General features: G+C 41.2%; 1 protein-coding gene across 1 annotated transcript in view; it reads left to right on the top strand.

The window, feature by feature from the left end:
* TIAM2 (TIAM Rac1 associated GEF 2) overlaps nucleotides 1-22,350 on the top strand; it is an 87,815-nt gene that overhangs the window by 24,164 nt on the left and 41,301 nt on the right. Inside the window, exons 7-13 of the mRNA XM_082303171.1 lie at nucleotides 138-284; nucleotides 3,758-3,820; nucleotides 8,057-8,224; nucleotides 10,871-10,975; nucleotides 11,391-11,469; nucleotides 12,365-12,457; nucleotides 13,511-13,771. Coding sequence (XP_082159297.1) covers nucleotides 138-284; nucleotides 3,758-3,820; nucleotides 8,057-8,224; nucleotides 10,871-10,975; nucleotides 11,391-11,469; nucleotides 12,365-12,457; nucleotides 13,511-13,771 — 916 coding nt within the window. The remainder of the gene's footprint in view (nucleotides 1-137; nucleotides 285-3,757; nucleotides 3,821-8,056; nucleotides 8,225-10,870; nucleotides 10,976-11,390; nucleotides 11,470-12,364; nucleotides 12,458-13,510; nucleotides 13,772-22,350) is intronic.

Here is a 22,350-nt window from a genome sequence, read left to right as displayed (position 1 = left end):
GCACTGTCCTTGCACTTTGGCATGTTACATTGAGATAAACAGAAGTAACCCTCATTTGATGCCGCAGGTTGAAATAACTCTCAATATTTTGCTATTATGAAAGTGATACAGGAAGGTCTGTCTCTGTGTTTAAATAGATCTGCTCCAGGGATGAAGCTGCTCTCAGGAAACGTACACTGTCACTGTCACAAAGGGTTCGAAATAAGAAGGGGTTATTTTCTTCTCTAAAAGGACTGGACACATTGGCAAGAAAAGGAAAAGAAAAGCGACCTTCCATAACTCAGGTAGATCTTATTTGCTGGGGATACCACAGAATGGCTTGTTTCTCTTGGGGTTCATCCTGCAAGGTGTTGTTGGGGCACAGGGTAGAAGACATCTGTCCATCAAACTTGCATCCAGGGTTTCAGTAGGTGTGGCAAATTTGCAATGGGATCATCGCTTGTGAAGAGCATATATCTAATTTGGGTTTTTTTTGTGATAAGTAAGATTGATAGATGACAGGTTTTGACCCAGTAATTTAATTATCATCAGCATAAGACCATCAGGTTGGAATTTATAACAAAACTTCTCTTCGGGCACATTGCGAACTGTTTGGAAGTAGGGTTTTTTCCAAGATAGTCTCTGTGCACAGTCCTGAATACAGTGGGTGCTTGTTTGTGACTGGGACTCTGAAGCACTGTTGCAATTCAGTGTAGAGTGACATAGGTCACTCAAGGAACAAAGAGACTGCTGCAAAGACAGCCATCTTTGGCATGGCCTCCTAAAGCAACACCCACTGCCTGGAAGTACATTTTAGCGCCGGGAGAAGACTGCTGTCATGCAGGGGCTCAGCTCTCGGTATAGACAGCTGACAAATAATGCCAGACCAGTTTACTGAAGGCTTGGCTCAGGTTTGATGTGCAGGGTCAGACTGGCTCTTGGGAAAGGGGCTGTGCTGATGTGTGCCCCCACTGAAGGGCTGCACTGCTGGTGAAACCACAGCATCTTTTTTTCTTTGTGGAACTAATGGCCCGTGCTCACATTTAGTGCAAGCTCCACACTTCAGGAGTCTGTGTTTTCTCAATAAAAGCTCAGTTATATGTGAAACAAAAGTTTGCTGCCTTTTTCCCTGAAAAAAAGGTAAATAAGAGCAGAGACACTAATTGGCAGTGAGGCAGAAATTACAGAGATGCGTTCTCACCCAGAACACTATTGTTTCCAATAGCCTCTGCCATGTCTGGTGTTACTTCTGTAAAGTAGCATTTTGTGCATTGTTCATTAGGTAACTTTTTTCCTGTTGTTCCCTGGCCCTTGATTTTATTACTCAAAAATCTATGATCAGCATTTGAAAATTGGCTGTTCTTGCATGCCTGGTAGTCTGTTGCAGAGTATTTAAACAAGCCTATCTGTACACATCCTGTAATAGACACAGAGCTGATGCAACAGATTCAATGTTGCAAAATAACATGTCAGGATTTTCTGGTCTAGTGGTTTCTATTTTTAATAGGTAAATATCTATGTATTACACTGGCATTAAACTTCCACCTGTTACACATTTTAGCATATTGATTGAGATGTGTTAACATGGTGAAATTGATTGATAAAACTCAAGTGTCTCTTAGAAAAGAAAGAACTAAAGGAGAAGTTTTCCCTAGGTCATCCTATTCACATGATTTCCCCTGTGTTCCCCAGCAGCTGAGTCTGGTCTGCGAGTCCTGAACCTCTATTTCTTTATTACTATGAGCCCTGAGGGAAGGAATGTTATGCCCTTCAGCTCCGTTCCCAGCAGAGCTGATACCTCGCACTGTTTTTAACTGGGTAATACTTCTTCTCAGACGCTTTATAGCCCGTGAAGGGGATTCTGTGGAGCTCAGGGACAGGGAATCCTATCTGTGGCAAGGAGAGGAGGCTCCTGCTGCCCTTGCAGTGCTTTTCTGAGCAAAGAGAAGGGAGCCCTATTGCAGGCAGAGGTGGCCCGAATGTGTCTTCATCCTTCTTGTTCCAAACCTTGCAACCAGCTGGCCCCAAAATGTTTTCATTTTCATAGATGAGCTGGGGTTCTTGTTTTTTTGTTTGTTGTTTTGTTTGGGTTTTTTTGGGTTTTTTTGGTAATTAAACATTCTACAATACAATTAAGGAAGTGTAAATGCTGAATGTAGCCCATAAAAGTAAGGAATTTTTATGGGCATGGCTTGAAAACTGACCCATGAACCTAGAAGATAGCTGAAAAGAGAGCCACATCCTTGTTCAGTCTTGTGTATATGCACATAATTCTATATCAAAATCAGAATAGGCCTGAGGATGACTTTCTTGTCTCTTTCACCCAACTGGGTTAAGTAGAGAAGTGGTGGTTGCTTCTCTGCTCATTGTGTTGAGGTGTTTCTGTCAAACAATAGATTTAAAAAATCTTGCTTTCTTAGATTTAAGTTAATTTGACTGTAGCTGATATGTTTTAATTTACAGTACCCTAGCTTCAAAATCAGATGGTATGTTCTTGAACATCATTGTGTCAGAGAAGTTTTTAATTTTATCTTGTTTATTTTTATGGCATTAATAAAAAATGTTCAGAGTTTCTGTGCTGGGAAGCTTTTGTAAACATTAATGAAGTGGCTCAGTCCTCTACAAATCAGTTAATAAAACTGCACTGTACCAGATGGGGGATGTCTAGGCTCACATTATCCTCAGTTTCTTAAATGCTTATCTGCTTTCTTATGTCTAAATGGTGAACTATTTTGAGAAATCATAAGCAATAACATACTTTGATTACATCTGTGGGTGAGACAAGGAAGTTCAGAAGTGGTACCCTTTATTTGCATTGGCAGAACCTGGATTTTGTATGAAATCTGGAGAGAGTTTGTTGTTGTCTTGGATTATCTGGAAGGCTTTTGCTAATACCAACCCCCTCCAGAAGCTCAGATATAAGTCTGATATTGTCCTGATTTGTTGACTGTAGAAGGAGTTAAAGAAATGCTATTTAAATTTGCAGTTTAGGAGGGTGATGTTATTACTTGCAAATCTCAGTGTCATGTATAAAGTGTAGATCTATCCATGTGTTTACACCAGCCTTATCGCTGAAATATCTGTATCCATAGTCATTTATTGGATTTTAAAAAAATTAACTATTAAACCTAGCACCTTTGCGAGATACCAGTAGTTAAATTTCCAAAGCATATGGGCAATGTACATCTCAGGTCCTGCTTTCATCACTTCCAAAGCAGACACAGTAGTCAGCTACTTTCATTACTTAATGGTGTGGGGTTTGGGTCACATATAGAAAACTGGTTAGAAGAGATGAAAAACTGTAGGGTAGGACTTCTAGAAACCAGCAACAATGATTTGAAATAGTCCCTTGAAGTCATGATGAGATTTGTAGTTCTCCCTAACAGGAGAATTATAAATTTCACCAAAGGGTGAAATTTATAATTCCACTGTAGTGCATGGTTTGAAGGTAAATGACTTTAATCTTATTACTAAATAGTAGATAGGAAAAAACAAGGATGTGTTTTGTACGTATATGAATCTGTGTGTGCGTGTATCTTAAAAGAGAAAATCTGCTTACATTTTCTGTATATGGAGAGAGTTGTATTTCTTTATTACTTCTAATTGGAATAAAGCAATAAAAAGTACAAAAAGATCCCTGGGTCTTAGCAGGTTGATATATATTTCTTAATTTAGTTTTAATCTTTATTTTTTCAAAGGATTTACCCAGAACAGATAAGAAGTAAAGGTGTTTATTTGTTTAACCTACTTACTTACTTATCTGTAATATTTTCAATAGGTTTTTGATTCAGCAGGAGGACATGGATTTGCTGGCGTGCAGAATTCAGCCAACTCTGCTGAGGTAAGATATGCCCATTCTCATTCTGCATCATCATGTTTTTGAATTCCTGAATGCATTTGTCTAAGGTAATGGTGGGGCTGCTTCAGATACCCCAAAGAGGTTCATAAAATGTATTGTCTGAGCATTCATGGTAGTCTTTAAAAACAAAACAAAACCAAACCCCTAGAAGCTTCTTCACACACTGATGCATACCGTCTGTACACTGTGAGAGGGACTTGAGGCTGAGCTTGTTTGAAAGCATCCTTCACAGTATGGCAGATCATAGGATGGCTGGGATTGGAAGAGACCTTTATAGGTCATCTAGTCCAACCCCCTGCAATAAACAGGAAACTCTTCAAGCAGATCAGATTGCTCAGAGTCCAGTCCAATCTGACCTTGATGGTTTCCAGGGACAGGATGAAACCCAAGGTATATTTTTTCCCGTTGTCTGTTTCAACAGAACCTTTGTATTTTGAGTGTTAAGGCAATAAAATCTGTGTAAAGTCTGTGGACTGTCCCATCAGAGAAGTGAGATTTAATATAAAGCTGGAGAGTGCCCAAGTAAAGGAGAAGGATGGAGCATTCCTCAGCAGCATTACCCAGTAAATAGCTGTCATTGATGTTCTCTGATGCCTAGGAGGAGGAGATCTGGTGCTTTTCCCTGCCTGGCCTCAGTCGTGGTCCTTCTCCATTCCTGCAGCCTCCCTGGGGCATAGTGTTGCCATCCCCCAGTCTGGAAGGACATCTCCCACTGACAGGAGCTAATCCTGTAAGGCTGTTTTGCCTTCTGAAAGTATCTTCACATTTTGTCTGTTCTTTGAAAAAGTGTATTGAAATACCTGAATTCCCTTTGTTACTTGGCCACTTGCCTGTTATTTCCGGGAGTGGGAAAGTATTTAAACCAAATCACTCCTCTGTTTTCAAAATAAATTATAATTATGGGGTTAAGATCAGCTCCTGCAGAAAACACCTAACAAATTCCTCCAGAATGTACCAGTGTGTGTGGTGTGAGATGGCATCCATGCCTATCTCAGAGACAGCAAAAACAATTCATTCCTGTTCAAATGTGCTAAAACATGGAAAGGTCTGCCACATGAGAAGTGACCAAATCTCTTGGGCACAGGCCCTGAAAGGTTTCTCCTGAAGGGCTGTGGCACCAGTCTGTCAGTTGGATGCCAACCCCATTGAGGCTGGGAGGTTGACAGAGCTGCCTTATACAACAGGGTCTGCTGTGTGTCTCCTGTCCTCGGGCCTAACAGGAGCATTTACTCCTCCGGAACCCTTCTGAGGAGACAGAAGAATGCTTTGAAGGCACTAGGGAGCAGGCAGAATGAAGTGTTCTGTCTTTGGTGAAGTGTCAGAGAAGGGACAAGGTCTGTCTTCTTGTCCAGCTCTAGATAAAGCAGCCTTCTCCAGATTCAGGCAGGGACTCACAGCCCCGTTCCCCAGGTAGAGGGGGACCATCAGAGGGCAATGTGGCTGCAGGTTTTGGGCCAGTATTTAAAAATTTAGCAGGGTTGTCTTTCAAGACTAGAAAAACCCACACAATTGAGGTGCTGAGCAGACCTTGGAGCTAGAAAAACATTTTTTTTCTTATTATTTCAACCCTATTTCTGAAACCTTTTTTCAATGGGTATTAAATACAGCGTGGGCATTTTTAAGATCCTGACATTTTGGTGAATCATACGACAACTCAGAAATGATTCATCATAACTTTGAAAACCGTTAGTCTGGCATCAGCCTGGTTTCACTGGCTGATTTAAAATGAAAAAAACAAAAACAGCATCAAAACTTTTATAAAATGCTGCCTGCGGAGGGTAGGGAATGACAAATAGTGAAGTCTGCCAGGGTAGCTGTATTTTCCCTGAAAAGGATGATAAAACCAGAGGCAAATACTGGGAGGAAATTATGAAGTAACCTATTGGTCCTGCAGCAGCCCTGTAGCACAACGTGTGACAGTCTGCAAATCCTGGCGCCTCTTTCTGGAAAATTGGATGGGTTGTTATAACTTCATGTGGCAATGAATGAATGAACTATTGTTGAATTAGTCACTGCAGGCATAACAGGAAAAAAAAATCTCTTTTCATGTCAGATTTTCTGAGATGGAAAATGTGGATGAAGCAACAGTTCCTTGACTGCAGTTAAGGAACACAGTCATGTTTAATAACAGAGGGAAGTTTATCTCAAATTGTATGCTTGAGCATCAGTGTACCTGGCAAGGAAAGGATGTAGCTCACGTTGGCTGCAGAGCTTTCTGTCCTGTTACAAAAGCTTACATCAAAAGGCCTTGAACCTATTTCTCATCACCTTAATCCTCTATGATATGAGGTTACGGATTTTTTTCATCTCTGGCAATAGCGAGATTTATTTCAGCTGCACAGATTTGAAGAGCTACCGTTGCAGGGCAAGAAACCATTGTAGTAGCTGCAAACCTCCCTTGCTGAGGCAAGCATAGCATTGGTTTTCCCTGGAGGAAGCCACCAGGAAAATGCAGCCTGACTAATTTGTGCTGATCTTTCTCAGCCTCCCTGCCTTGCCCCTTTTCTCCGTTCTGTTATTTACACTGTGGAGGTAGGTCAGGCTTCATTCCCAGGCACTTGATTTAGTGCTGAGAGGACTACAGTTCCACAGGAATTATCTTCTTCAACATCACTGGCATTATGAGCAGGCTGTAGCTGCAGCCGCAGAGGTCAAACTTCACGTGGTGTAGATTTCAACACTGCATTAATTGCAGTAGCAGAATATGATTCCTGTTATGTATAAGTTGCTGGATTTCAGTAGGATTTCCATTCACCTGTGTTAATTGAAATTTCATGTTCAACTAGTTAAAAGGGATCATTGAGCAAGACAGACAAGATTAATGAATAGAATTAGTTCATTAGTATTATTCCACCAAACCAGCGTTACTCTGGCATCACATTATTACTATGCCACACTCTGGGTTGTCTGCAACCTGTATTTCTGCATTGTTTGGTAATTACCTGCATAGGATTGCTTGCTTCATCATTTTTACAGCCACCGTTGTTATTTGCAAAAACAGAATAATATTGGTCTCTCTGTTGTCACTGACAGATTGTTGTCAATAACTTTGCTGCCTGCAGCAAGGGAAACAGTCCCTGTGCAGTTTTAACAGCAGCTTTTAATTGTGATGCACCCCTGGGCTTGTGTCCCTGTGGAGAGGAGGGAGAATTGTGTAATCAAGGGTCTTTATGTAGGCAACAAATCCACCCAGCCCAACAAACAAACCAAAAATACTAAGAGAAAGCATGGAGGAGGTAGGGACTCCTGAGAACAGCTCAGGATACCTTAAGATATGCCTTGGGTGGAAGTTTTGCCACTTTATGGAGTTTTTGTCCCTTTCCAGTGACTGCATGGGGAATTAAGGGACCCCATCTGCATAAATTTAAATGCCTTGATATGGGTATTTAAGTGATGTGCTGAATAGGCTGACCCAAATAATATGTGAAACTCCAAATTCTGAACAGCTTTTGGTGTTTGTCTTCTTGTGTGGTTTCCTTTGAAACATGCAGCCTGAAGTGCAGTACAGGACAAAGTGTGAAAGTGAAGGGTGAGAAAGTGACAGGGAATTTGTTTAGGACCGATGTTATTTGATCAGGTGGAGTGGTGTTGGAAAGAGGGAGAATGTGGAGCAAAATGGTAAACAGGCAGATACCCTGTGCTGCCAATGAAACACGATGTTCTCAAACTGCAAATAGAATAGCAGCGCTTAATTCCTGCTTTAGTCCTTTATTTTGTTACGGCTAGCCTTGCTCCACAGTGCTCTCTGCTGGAATTCTGTTGTTATTTTCTGCCAAAATGACACTAATTCCATTTTTTTATTTATTTACAGAGTTATTTTACATTATTGGTTAGGTAAAATTGTAGTTGTCAGTCCTTCTTAAAAGATTTATTTCCACTGTGATATAATACCAGGTAGCAACATATTTCCACAAGGAGTTAACTCAATGATTAGTATGAGATAAAGACATAAAATTCCGTAATGGGAAAGCACAGCAAGTTCAATCTGAGCTCTAGAAAATCAAGTCTTCGATAGTGAATGAGAGCAGGTAACAGAACTCTCTCTCTGGCTTGCCATGGAGAAAATACACAGCACTCTGTTTGAATACATAGCCGCTTCAAACTGCTAATGCAGTTGCACTTTTCTTGGGTATTGGTTTGGGGTTTTTTGGGTTTTTTTTTGGTTATTTTTAGTTTTTTAGCATCCTCATATTTTATACTTTTCTCCCTTGTTTCCAGCAGCAAGTCGATGATTTTTTGAATGTCTACTGCTCAGTGCCAGAGAGCATCCAGAAGGAGAATGCTTGGGAAACACAGACATATGTTCATTTCGGTGACGGCCAAGGAGTGGCGCTGACACTCAAGCCAGAGCACAGGGTGGAGGATGTTTTGTCTTTGGCATGCAAGGTACTTATTTTTCATGCACAGTTACACCTTGTAAATCGCTGTGGACTTGAGAAGGAACACAGTAGATCAGTGGATGCATAAATAGTGAAAACTGTGATAAGGTTATCATTATATATAATAATACAGTAATGAGATAATATATAATACTAATAATACATAATAAGCATCTCCCTATCACTGTCTCCAGGCACATTGCTCTCTTTCCTTAGTTGTGGTTTTTAGGTGTTGTAGCCAAGGCAGCAGGGTTGTGGAAAGGTTTTCAGAAAGTGTTGCTGGAGACAGCACACGGGGTACTTCAAGAGCAGTGACAGTGTGCCAGGTAGTCAGCCCTGAGGAGTCTCAGCACGTGTCCACTCTGTGTTGTCCTTGCAGCAAACCTGGTTGTTCTGTGCAGATTAATCACAGAGCAGCAGCAGGGACTGGTTGAGTTAGAGCCAGGAGATTAAGACATTTAAGACTGCTGTGACAAAGGCAATCATGTATGTTCGCTTCTGAAAGGACCTCTTTAAGCTTTTAATTAAATACAAGCTCTACTTGTGGATTTCAAAGAGTGAATTCCCTTCTGCAAGTCATTGCTGGCAATTTGAAGGGGATTGCTACAGATCATGGAACAGAGAACTGAGTCACAGGTTGAAGGTAAAATAGAAATACCAGTTTTAGCTACAAACAGAACACCAGCACCTCTGGAACACTGTTATATACCTAACACTTCTGCCTCCACACGTGTCAGCACTTGAACTTAGCTCTATAACTTTGTGATTCAAGTCACTTAAATTATGCTAAACAGCTTTTTGGAAAAAATAGATTTTTACCCCCTGAGTTCTGTTTTCTGGGCATAGGTTACAGTGAATTTCCATGTGAACTCAGTGAACTGGCTTGAAGTTAATGAATTTTGAGGCTTTTAATGGAGGACAGGGCCAAATTTGATGGCTCTTTTCACATGCTAATATTGGGTATAAGGAAAAAAAGAAGAAAAATTTCAACAATCCAGAGTAAACTACAGTTTTAAAATCAAAATAAGCACTCTGATTTAGGCAAGTCCAAATGTGTCTCCAGGGCATCATTAAGAAGAAAGTAGCTTCTTGTGGCTTCTCCTGGTGGAGACCAAATCCTGGAGAAAATGTTTAATGTTTGGCTTTACTTTTAAAAACTTCGGTGTACCCTGTCAGGCCGAAGGGATTATCTGAAACACGATTTGGCCGCCAGGTGGCACGGAAGAGCCAGAATATTTTGAAGTTTTTACGGTGCCTTGCAAGACCCCTGAAAGAGGAAATAAAACTTACAAAAGTAAAATTAAGTTGAAAAGGAAATTCCTTACGTCTCTTACTCTATCACTCCAAAATATTTGTAATTGTAAAGCTGGCTTTTAATTTTCATTGTCTGTATCGCATGAAAATTTAGTTTTAAATTCCTTGATTTTTTTTTCTTAAATGTTTTTCTGTTTTATTTTGTCTTTCTATTCTGTGTGTAAAGCTTTTCATAAGCATTCTCTAATGCTGAATACTTTCTGCTCATCTATCCTGGTTCTTTTCCTTCTTACATTTTCATTCTGCTCTGGTGAGTGTAAGGAATCTTTCTTCTTAACAGAAAATGTTTGAATGCTATGTGGATAAGGCTAAAGTTCAGAAGAGTTGTTAGGGTTTTTTTTTCCCTTCATCCATGCTTTATGAGGTTTATACTTTTCTCATTTCTGTTTTCCATCTGAGGTTTTTGGATAGCACATATACAAAAACTTGTACATTTGAATTCAGTTTTTCAGGATACAGAACACATGTAACTTGTAAACTGTAGAATGCAATAAAACATTAATTAATTACTAGTTACTCAGTAGAGTTAGGTTTTGTAAGCTGCAGAGATGCCTTAAAGAGGTTAAATAACACTCATGGAGGCAGTCAGTCCTCTTCTTTTGGAAATGTTGCTTCCTCCTGTGTTAGAATAGTTGCTCTATTAATATGCTAAAATGAAATGTTTTGTGCCATGGTGTCACCAGTATCCTGACTTTTTCAGACCCTCCCATCAGGGGCTCAGCACTTTCAGGCTGATATCCTTTGGCAATATCCCTATTTCCCTTTACTTCCTGTTGAGACAGGATCTTTGCTTTGACTTCATGTGGTTAAAAAAAAAAAAAATAGGGGAAACTCTCTGATCATAGAAGAAACCCAGCAATAAAAATAAAATCTAATAAAGGCAAACCCTTAGGGAACCTGCTTGCCATCCCATCCCCTCTCCTAACTGCCCATATGTGCATATACATTTTCTACATCAGAAGCAAAAGCTGCTGAGCAGAACTGAATCATTAGCAGCAGTCATGGAAAAAGGTGGTTGTGAGTGTTAAGTTCAAAAGGACAGAAGACAGTTGTGATATCTTTGGAAACATGTATTAGTACTCAGTTAATCTGATAGCCAAGACAGAGTGTTTATGAAAGGACTTGGAAGGACTGTAAAGCAAAATGGGAATTGCACTTGAACCTTATCTTTTAAGTAATGCATCTAGTTTTGTTTATACTACAAAAATAGGTAGAAAATTACTTTTTGAGATTGTTTTTGCATGATTTTAGAAGCTTGTTGTGTCTGTGTCACTTCTCTGTCTTTTAGGATTCTGGAAATAAATAACAAATTCCAAACTCCATTCTTTTTCTTCTTTAGATGAGACAGCTGGAACCAAGACACTATGGCCTACAACTCAGAAGACTGGTTGATGAAAATACTGAGTATTGTGCTCCTGAACCATATGAATACATAGTAGACCAGGAAAGTGTGACTCCTTTTAGATAAAGTTTTGTGATGTCTGTAGCTGCAGTTGAGTTATCACCTACAAATATGTGAAATGTCGATCTAAAATAAGGTTTTAAAGCTGTTCTGGGACTGCATTCTGATTCACAGTTTTAGGTGGCTAGGCACTGCAAACACTTTCTTCAAGAAATGTTTGAAGATTTGAATGAGGCTTTTAGCTCAAAAACAAAGTGCCAGCTTGTGCTCCAGGGTGGGTTTTTGATCTTTAGCTTTAGTGCCACTGATAGCAGTGATGCTTACACAGTAACACAGTTCTCTATATAAGGACAGCAAGTCTTGATGCAAGAATATTGTGCTTCTTTCTCATGCTGTATCTGGGCTTTGATGCTTGCATTTTCATAAGTTGATGACTTCTGCTACTCTTTTCTAACAGGTGTATGATGAAATAGAAATTTGTCCATTAAATGTTTATCATGTTCATCTTACGAAGACTGAAAACATAAGTGATTATGGTAAGCTCTCAGGAATTCTTCATTTTACTCTTCTCACTGCTTACTTTCTCTCTTTGGGGCGTTTTTGTTTCTGAGAGCAGATAGAGCCATCCTTGATAGCTCAAAGTGTGAGTCTGCAAAGAAATTGGTGCATAATAACAAAGACACTAACTGATTGTTTTACACTGGCAGGTGCATTTCCTATGTTTTGGAAGGGTCCACTTTCTAATTTTGCTGCATTGGCCAAATAATTGAAGCACAGACTGGTCATAAAAACAAATGTCCTTTGCCAGGACTAATAAAAGGGCTCTCAGTTAGGCAATGGTCAAGGCCTGCCTTTTTTTTTTTGTAGTGGGATCCTCTGTTGGCACAGTATCAAAAGTATATTTTGGAACAAGTTCTGACAGGCTTTTAATCCATGGGAGGTAGATACCTTGCAAGGATACCTTTGTAAGGCAGCTTTGTGCTGTTCTTTAGCTGCAAGTCTGTTTTAAATTATTATTTTCTGGCCTTTCCCACTTACTAGTCTGTATAGTTTGCTGCTTTATAGTTTCAGTTTCCAGTTTTTGGAATGGTTTAGGACACCTGTATGTCTGATGGACACTCTGTACAACTCTTACTGTAATGATGAGCTGTGCTGTGTTATTGAAATGTCATGGAGCTGAGGTAGAAAAACACTTTCTATGAAATGTAATTTTTTTTACAGCAGAGCATGGCATTTTCTGGGAGTTGAAAAGTCTTAATAATTTTAACAGGCCTTACAATGGCTGGGAAACCATGTGATAACTTCTGTATGCTCTGTGGGTGTGTTCTCATGAGACGAATCTTCTTTCTCATGTAAAGTCTACTAAATACACAAAATAACAGGGAAATGTTTCCAAGAAGGTTTGTTTGATTTAAACCTCTTTTACTTCAGGCTTTGCTGTCACAGCCCAAGTTGCTGAAAATGAGCATCTCACCCATATCTTTGTAAGTGATGTTCTCCCTGATGGACTGGCATACAAGGAAGGTATTGTATCCTGTTTGTGCTTAAAACTGTTCTTCATTATCTTTTTCGAGTCCAAAAACTTGAAGGAGCTTTAGTAATGCTGTCCGAAATGGTTCTTGGCATTTACTGTTCACAGTTTTCTTTCCTGAAGTCCATGGAAAGTATGTAATAGTAGGAAAAATAGTGTACACAGAGTAACTGAATTATCCTTTCAGTGTAGAGGGAAGAGTTCTTGTTCACCCTCGGAGACAAAGTCTCTGTTTAGCCATCCATCTGAGCGCTTTTGCACAGAGGAACAAACTGGAGAAAGAGTTCCTCTCACCCTAGGGAACTTCATGGGCTTGATAAGTTTCCATGACCCATCACTTCCACTTTTGCTGGCAGAAAGCCTTCCTCCCCAGAATAGTTTTCTGCATACATTTCTGTGAGCGCCTTCCCACTGTGCTGCTCAGAAACTGTGCCTCTCTTCATCGGCACATGTGAGGATCACGTGGGTTCTGCTCTCTGAAAAATAAACCCAGAGAAATGGAAACAGAGATATTAATTTGCTACCTGATAGTAATGTCCACTTGGTTTTGCTGACTTTGAAAGACAGCACTTGCCACTGTTTAGATTTATATAAAAGCTGATAAAAACTCCATCCTTAGTTGTTGCAGCTTTGTGTGAATAATTTGATCTGTGTGAGTAGTGCCTTGTTCTTCAGAGATGATGAAATATGTGTTATGGTGCTGTATAGTGATGGTATCTGGTTGTGAGAAGTGCCTCTATTCTAATCTTCTTGAAAGCTGTGCTGCTCTCCTACCCACCCAATTCTTTAGCATCTTTAAACAAAACCAACTTGATTGTTGTACTGTGGGTAGCACCTATCAAAGTAAGCAAGCATGAGGTCAGTCTGTATAAATATAGCACAAATAAAGCTCTCATTGGTTCTAATGGACTTGTGGTAGGATTAGGCTATTTGAATTCTAACAAAAAAGATAAAAGACAAGTCAGCATAAGGTTTGCATTGTGACCCTTTTTATATTATATTAACTCTTTTTTTTTCTTTCTTTCTTTGCTTTCACATGCTGCCAGGGCTCCGAGTAGGCAATGAAATCCTGAGCATAAATGGAAAGGCTGTGTCTGATCTTGAGCTCAGGCAGATGGAGCTACTGTTTTCTGAGAGAAGTGTAATGCTTACAGTGAGAACAAGCCATTGCGGGACCCAGCAACCCACGTGTGTGTCCTGGTCAGATGGTGACATTTCCAGGGACCCAAAGAGTTTGTTGCCCCCTCCAAACCAGTCACAGCTCCTGGAAGAGTTTCTAGATAACTTCAAAAAGAACACAGCAAATGGTAAGAAATTTGTTAATTCTATTACTTTCACCTCACTTCGAATATCACTGTTTTTTAAAACTCAGTCATGATTAAAATTATGTGTTTGCCTTAAAAACACAAATACAAGCTATTTAAATTCCATTTATGCTCAATATCTGTTACTATTTTCTAGGGAGCAGAAATGGAACAGAATATGACTATGTCTGCAGGGAAATGATAATATTTTAATCTGTTTCTCTGTACCATCCAATATTATCAAGTGTTCTCTTAACTGTTCTGTGTAATCTTGACTATCTCCAACACATCCATTTCCCAGGCATCAGTGGCTGAAATGATGTGATGGCTTTCAGAAGCAGAGCATTGTTCTGTGTTTGCCTTGCCTTCTGTGTGGCAAAGTATCACATTCATTAAGGGTACCTTCAATGCAGTAGTCATCATCACCTCGGAAAGGAGTCATTTAGCTCTGCTCCCATCCAGGGATATTGTGCTCACACTGGGTACAGCGGCCACTGTGTAGAATAAAGCCTATGAAAAGAGCTCTTGTGGGGATTGTTCTGCTTCCACCTGCTCATATTCCTTACTCAATGTAGTGCCACTGTATTAAGCACTGGATGGAGGACGTATTCGAACACTGTTGTGTCAGGGTGAGAGCCTGGTGGGGAGCACCAGGCAGGGAAGCTGCCTCTGTGGTAAGGGCTGCTCCTGGATGACATCACAACTCCCCAGCCCCAAGCAGGTGCCAATGCCCACTGCTGGGTTGCCTCTTCAGCTGGAAAGTAGGAGGTGGCACATAGAGGGGCTCTGCCACTCTGGGTGGAGGTGAGCCATGGACTCCCTTTCCTTCCTTTATCTGATGTTACTTCACTGGAGAACTACATCTTATGTTACCAGAATTCTTGTGAATGTCTGTCTGAAATAGAAAGTATGTGGGGCTTTGCTCCCCTTTCTTCCCATGCCTTGACTATTTCTCAAACAAGATAGAAGCAAATTTAACTAGATTTTCAGTGTAAAAGGTGCAGTTTCCTCACTCTGCCTCTGGAGGATGCTAGTAAAATGCTGCAGGAAAGCTAGCCCGGATGCAGCACTGTGTGAAGGGAGCAGTAAGAGATTGCTGATTTTTGCATATAATTATGAAGGCGAATGTTTTCTGACTGGAATTTTTTTCGTAATTAAAAATGGGAGAAGAGAAAGAATCACATAGGAGAAGTTGTTAGAATGGATTTAATTATAAAGCAATTTTATTAGGTCATCTGTTGAAATTAAAAGAAATCTGAATACAAGATTTGTGATTCAGTAAGTAGCATCTCTCTCAGGGGCCTTACTTCAATTTAAAATGCCATTAAATTGACTAGTGGCACATAAAAGTTAGTGTCATAAACCAAAAATTATGATAGAGCTAATTAATTACATAATTATATCAGGGCTATCATCCAGCTTGTTGGCTTGATATCATAGGCCAGCATTACCTCGAGTATTCAGTGTAATAAATGTCTGTGTCCATTCACTAGATTCCTCATTCCTCCGGGATAAATTTGCAACCTGTGCAAATATTCCATTATAATAGGAAATTACTGTAGTATGTATTACACTTTAAGCACTAGTGGATAAAGGGACATATTATATTTGCTCTTCTGCTTAAAAGCAGTTAAGGAAGATTTATTTTATTCTGAAAGGGAACAAATAGTTCTAAATTAAGCTTTGTGAGAAGAAGTTTTATGTTAATCAAATTCAGTGCTTAGTGTTTGATCACCTGATCAGTTCAAATGGAAACAGAAGAAAATGGCATTACTTTGAATTAATAGACAATCATAAAGGGTTTAACTGTTCTGCGTCCTGTTACTCACTCAGGAATTCAATAAGATTTTAGATTAGCATAGGGGATATTTAATGATCCAAGCAGGGCTTTGGAGGACAAGGACTCTCAAATTCATATCCAGTCTTTAGGAAATTCATAGAATCATTAAGGTGGAGAAGACCTTAAAGGTCATTGAGTCCAACCTTTGGCCAAATACCACCGTGTCAACCAAACCATAGCACTCAGTGCCACATCCAGCTGTTCCTTGAACACTTCCAGGGATAGTGACTCCACCACATTCCTGAGCAGCCCGTTCCAATGCTTAACCACCTTTTCAGTGAAGAAATACTTCCTGAAGTCCAACCTAAACATTCCCTGGTGCAGCTTGAGGCCATTTCCTCTCGTCCTGTTACTTGTTCTCTGGGCTAGAACCTCCTTTCGGGGAGTTGTAGAGAGTGACAAAGTCTCCTCTAGGCCTCCTTTTCTCCAGGCTAAACACCCCCAGCTCCCTCAGCCACTCCTCATATGACTCTCTCTCCAGACCCTTCACCAGCTCTGGACTCACTCCAGCACCTCAGTGTATTTCTTGTAGTGAGGGGCCCAGAACTGGACACAGCACTCAAAGTGCAGCCTCACCAGGGCTGAGTACAGGGGAGACAATCCCTGCCCTGGTCCTGCTGGCCACACTATTCCTGATTCAGGCCAGGATGCCTTTGGCCTTCTTGGCCACCTGGGCACAGTGGGCTCATGGTCAGCTGCTGTTGACCAGCACCCCAGGTCCTTTTCCCCTGGGCCACTTTCCAGACACTCTGCCCCAGCCTGTAGCTCTGCAAGGGGTTGTTGTGACCCAAGGGCAGGACCCAGCACTTGGCCTTGTTGAATCTCACGCCACTGGCCTCAACCCATTGATCCAGCCTGTCCAGATCCCTCTGGAGAGCCTTTCTGCCCTTCAGCAGATCAACACTCCCACCCAATTTGGTGTCACCTGCAAACTGACTGAGGGGGCATTTGGTTCCCTTGTCCAGACCATTGATAAATATATTAAACAGGACTGGCCCCAGCACTGAGCCCAGAGGAACACCACCTGTGACTGGCCTACAGCTGGATGTAACTCCATTCACCACTGCTCTCTGGGCCCAGCCATCCATGCAGTTCTTAACCCAGTGAAGAGAGCACCTGTCCAAGCCATGGGCTGGAAGTTCCTCCAGGAGAATGCTGTGGGAAACCGTATCAGAGGCTTTACTGAAAGCCAGGTTGGCTATGTTCACAGCCTTTCCCTCACCCACTGGTTGGGTCACCTGGTCATAAAAGGAGATCAGGTTGTTCAAGCAGGACCTGCCTTTCCTAAACCTGAGCTGGCTGGGCCTGATCCCCTGATTGTCCTGTTTAAAACTGTTCTGTCTGCTTGGGTGGAGTTGACTGAGTCACTCTTAAGACCCTAGTTTTCAAAAATAATTTCTAACATTTGCTTGTCCATGTTGAGTCTGTTCTTCTGAAGTGGCACCTTTGAAAATCAGCTAGTGCTGGAAGAGCAGACCGTTTTAAAAAAACCAAGCTCAATTTGGCTGAAGGTACATACTGGGAGTTAAAAAACCTCAATGTTTCTGCTGTTACCTCCCTGTTTTTAAAAATTAACTTGTCTTTCTAGACTGCTATGAGGATTAATGAGCTAAAATTAACAAAGTGCTTAGAAAGTGGAAATTTTCAACGCTGAGTCACACAGTAATGCCCTGCCTAGTGCTTGGCGATGACCACCATGCAAAAGCAAAACAGAACTTAAAATCACTGGCTTCATATAACTTGGATGGTAGTAGTTTGTCCACATTTGTTTACAGTTTTGTAACTGTTTGCCATAACTCTGATGAATGCCTTTTCCTACATATTCTGCTGTGTTGAGGATACCCAATTATACCTCGTGGCAAACTCTGGCAGCTTTTACTGTACAGAAGGGAAGTGATTGACTTTCTCCAAAGCCACTAATTCTGCCACTCCCGAAAATTATTCCCAGGGAATTTTCTGTGGGAGTGATTCATTTTCTCCAAGAGGTTGTTATACTCTTGTAGCTGTATTTTGGACCTGCTGTGGTTGTATCATTTGATCTCCCACATGGCACCACTATGTTCCTGCTGCTTAGCTATGTGGCGAGTAATAAGCTTATCCTGGAAAAGAAATGAGATGAAATACTTTTAAAATGCACTCATAAATGTGGAAAACCAAATAACAGAGCAACTAAATTTACTCCAAGCTCCAGTGCTAAGGAAATTAAAGAAATATTTATGTAAAATTAAAAAATGAGGAAATTGGACTGAAGTTCTTACTGTGGAGCAAAAAAAACCAAAACAACAAAGCCTCATTTTAAGATGGCATGGATATTTGAGGAATAAACAACATGGAAGGCACAAGAATTGAAAACTGTATATTTAGGGCAATGCTGTGTGGGTTTATGGTGTATCTATAGCTATAGATATACCACATCTATGGTGTGAGGTAGGAGGTAGAAGCATTAGTAGGTGTGAAAACCCATTGCAGAATGTGAGTTGCTGTCAGAGTTGGGCAATTTTTCCTTTTCCTCAGCAAGTGTGTTTTTGCCAAATAAAGCTGTCATTTTTGGTTAGCTGACACTGTTGAAATAAACCCTAATTTGTAAATAGAACTCTGTGATTAAAAGAAAAAGAAAAAAAAAGGTGGGGTATGGCAGGCTGGATATGCTTTAACAAGTTTCCATGATGAAACACTTTCATCTATGAGGGTTAGAAAGTTAAATGTGAAAGAAACCACTTAAAAAAAGAAAGAAAGAAAGAAAGAAAAAAAAATTGGACATTTCCTGTGCTCCGTGTGGTACTCCTCACCTGTGGGGTAGGGTGCTTACCTTCTGTGTAGGGCCTGGGTTCCTCTCTGGCCCATCTTTCTGGAAGTGTAGTCCCAGGAGCAGTGAAGAAGTCTTGGGTGCTGCTGATAAGGAGGAGGCTTGCTCCTCCTCTTCTTCCTCTAGCCCCATAGCACTCCTCCCACCCCTGTGCTGGCAGCAGCACTTGCTGCAGCCCCTGCAGCTAATCAGGGAGAAATCTTTCTCCCCCGCCCCAGCCCCCACACCCTCAGAGAGTTGAACTGATGGGTGCAGAGCTCTGACAAGGGCCAGAGCCAGGTAAGGAGGAGGAGGAGTGGGGAGCAGGTGGGTGCCAGGGGAGAGCTGGTTGCAAGGAGAGTTACTCTCAGAGGCAGCAAGTTCTCTTTAAGTTGAGCTACCCACAGAACACTGTTCTAGCCACTTTGGAGCAAGGGCTTTGCCCTCTGTTTTCCTTCCCCTTGCACTGATGCCTGGGCAGCAGCATAGTCTGGGATATGCCGGTTTGAGTCACTGCTGATGAAGCTATTTTGTGCTGTACAAGGCACGGCTGGAGTCAGGGAGGGAGAGAGTCAGGCTTCGTGCTTTTTGACAAATGTCTGGGCTGTGTGCTGGAGAGAAGCAATTACATTTTAGCTCCTGATCTGCTAAACATTGAGATATTTTTGCAAAGTGCCAGTGCTTCAGGAGGAGGATCAGGGGTTTGAATCCTCACATGGAAAGTGGCTCTTCTGTTCACCAAGACATATGCAGCTTCTGATTTTAATCTTAGTAAGCACTCACAGAAGCAAAGCACATCAGTTGGCCACAAGTTTAATTTTTATATGACTAAATTATTTTTAAAAAGTGATCTTGATAATAACAACTGATTTTGATTTGATTCCAAGGTACTTCCTGTTTGTAATGCACTTTGCTAGGTGTTCTAGATGCCTCTGTAAAGTGTAATTACAATTCATTGCTTCTCCAGAAAACTTTGCTCCATTCAGCTTTGTCAGATACCACCAAGTTGAGGGAGGAAAAGGAAGACAGAGGTTGGCTCTGCTGCCAGCTGTCTCTCTGCATGTCACTGCACACCTTTCCAGGTAGCACCCTACATTCTCTTTCAGCTGCAACCTACCCTGAATATCAGGGTATGACAGACCTATGTGTCCTTCTTAAGAGAAGAGATAAAGTAAGGAGGACATTGCCTCTAGCTCCGACAGCTGGGGGCTGTGCCTGGACCACTGGTTCAGACCACTCTGCTTCTTGCTGTTTGCCTATAGGTTTTTGTAAATGTCTTTAATGTATTGCTGAAAGCATTTTATAAACTAAAGTAAAACTAAAACTTAACTGAAAAGCATTTTTAAAAGGACTTCTACTTTTAGTTCTGCTCAGATGAGGTCTTGTTTGTTTGCCTAGCTGCTGTTTCAACATACAAATTCTCTTCATTGTGCTGTAGGGCGTCTCCTTCCTTGTGCTTTATGTGTGAGGTATCAAAGAAATCTGTCTTCATTCTTTCCTAGGAAATTCCTTCGAGCTCAGAAGAGGTGAATATTGCTTCTTCACTTCTCGAGTCCCAAGGACACCTACAGTCCTGTTAGATATGGGCCCTGATCTCTGTTAATGGTGGTCTGCATACATTGCTCCTTCTTGCCTGGTAGATCTAATGCCAGGTATCTAATGGTTTTGTGTGGTGTAAGGCAACATACTAGGAAAGCCTCTCTGTAACACAGACGTATAGTTGTCTATGCAGCATAACTGCTTATCTGCCTGCTGATAGATGACTGCTGGGCTTTCTTTTTCTTACTTATTACACAATTCAGCAGGAAACCACATAGATGTGCTAGGACATGCTCATCAGAGCAAGCTGAAGGGGCAAGCTGTGCATTGACAGTAGTCTTGGACAGCTGTGGTGGGTTGGCTTCTACTCCAGCTGTTTGTGTGCTGTTAACGAAAGTGTCTTTGTCCTGCAGTCTTGAGAATTGCTGGGAAGACTAGGTCTGACCTGTGACAATACCTGGGGCTGTATCAATGTAGAGATTAATTCAGAGAAAGCTATTTGTCTCTTTAGAAGATGGATCCATTGGAGCACTTGTTGCTTACTGCATGTTTTGCAATACAAGTGTTTCCCAAGGGTGGCAGTTTAATGAGGTCTTGCTGGCACTTGACAAACTGTCCTGTTGGCTTTCTGCTAGATGTCTGTGCAGCAAATTAAAAGATTGCCTATGCTATAAAATGGGACAGCCTTAAATGCTCTTCGTTTTGCTTTTCCACTGAAAGAGCATTCTGTTCTGCTTTGCTAAATGCTGCTATGATTTAATCCCTGTGAAGTCAGTGGGCCAAATTGTTGGGGTTTTTATCCTGGTGTAAACTTCATTAAACCCTGTATAGCTGCACCTTCTGGCTCAGTGATATGTAGGCATAAATCATCATATTGCCCTTCCTACTGAATTCTGTAGAGTGACAATATGGATAGTAAGGAGGTTTATTAATTATGATAAAGTTAGAGACATCCACATATAGACTACTGCCGTAGGCATGATTTAAAACACATCAAACAACAGATGTTCTGTGTTTCGCAGAGGTAAGGTACGTTGAGTAATGATAAAAACTGTCTAAGCTAGCCACAAACTCTTGCTAAACCATTAAGTAACTATTTCTCCCCCTTTTCCTTTCTGTTTTCATTACTTGTGCCTATAAATTTGAGATGGAGAAGAAAATGTACCACTGAGGTGGTATATTTGGAACCTGGGCAGGGCTAGCTGTATTTGCTGTCCATTTTGCCAAAGCCGTCCTATGTGAGCAATCCTGCAAGAACAAAAACAAGGAGAGGGACCCCTGACAGCACCCCTACATGTCCAGCAGCTGTAGCCTGGAAGGACCTAATGGCAGCAGTGGGTTGCAGCCTTTGCTGACTTAGAGAGGATGGTGGTGTAGAGGACCCGGCTTGGGCTCTGCTGTGTCTTCCTCCTCTGTACCGCAGCCACACATCTCCAGCTGTTGAACTGGAATAAAAGGGTGATGCACTAGCTGTGGCTAGCACTGGCCGCCAGTGAGACTGTATGGAAGAAGGCGTTTGTCATGCACTTAGGAAACAAAGGCATTTAAGTAACGATCTGAGAAGCTGGTGTGAAGTGTTAAGCTTAAAACTGAAAAGCCTGAACAGCTGCCCGACTGGCAGATACTTGGGCAGAGAAAGTTCAGGATGTTAAATAACCATATAGAAACATACCACTGAGGTGCAGGAGCTAATCAGGCGTTGCTGCAGAAGTGCAGGCAGCTATTTCCTATTATGTTGCTAATTTGTACCTCCTATTGATTACTGAATTAGATAATGAGTCAAATTACTTTGCCTCACCGTGAGCTGTTAATGGACAAAGGAATCTAAAGGATTCTGCTCCAGCTTCAAAATGGATGTTTCTGTAGATATTTAGAAAAGAAAAAGAAATATAAGAGAGCATAAAGCTGCCTATAGAATGTCAAACTTGCACAAGTAGGTGGCTGACTGGAGTGAAGCCACTGTTCAGCATGTCGCCCAAAATGTCTTAGGAGAGATGCATGAACGTACTGCCTTTTTCTATACTTGGAAATGTGGAATGTTAAAAGAAGTGTCACTTTCCTCACTGAAGGGTAAGAACAAAGGAGAAAGACTTGTCCTGCTTGATCATTTCAGATCCTAGCCAGAAGTAGGAATTTCTCTTTGTTTGTGCAAAAAGAAGCAGCCCAGTTGCATTGTACATTGGGAAGCATGTAAAGCACCTTCTGATGTTTCATAGTTTGCTCCCTGGAGCCAAAACATATGGATGAGAGAGCCATGAAGGGAATCTTCTTGGCTGGTCTGTAATTGCATGTCTTGTTTGGTAACAATTAGTCTAGTTAGTGACAGGCATCTAGGAATTCTGTGTTTAAGAATCCTGTCTAGGAAGTCTGATGTTATGACAGCTGTATGCTAATTTTCTTTCCAGATTTTAACATATG

Source organism: Coloeus monedula (genome assembly GCF_965178545.1).
Source record: "Coloeus monedula genome assembly, chromosome: 2".
NCBI classification, from domain to species: domain Eukaryota; kingdom Metazoa; phylum Chordata; class Aves; order Passeriformes; family Corvidae; genus Coloeus; species Coloeus monedula.
The sequence above is the reverse complement of the archived record's forward strand: the minus strand, read 5'-3'. Positions and strand labels throughout refer to the sequence as shown.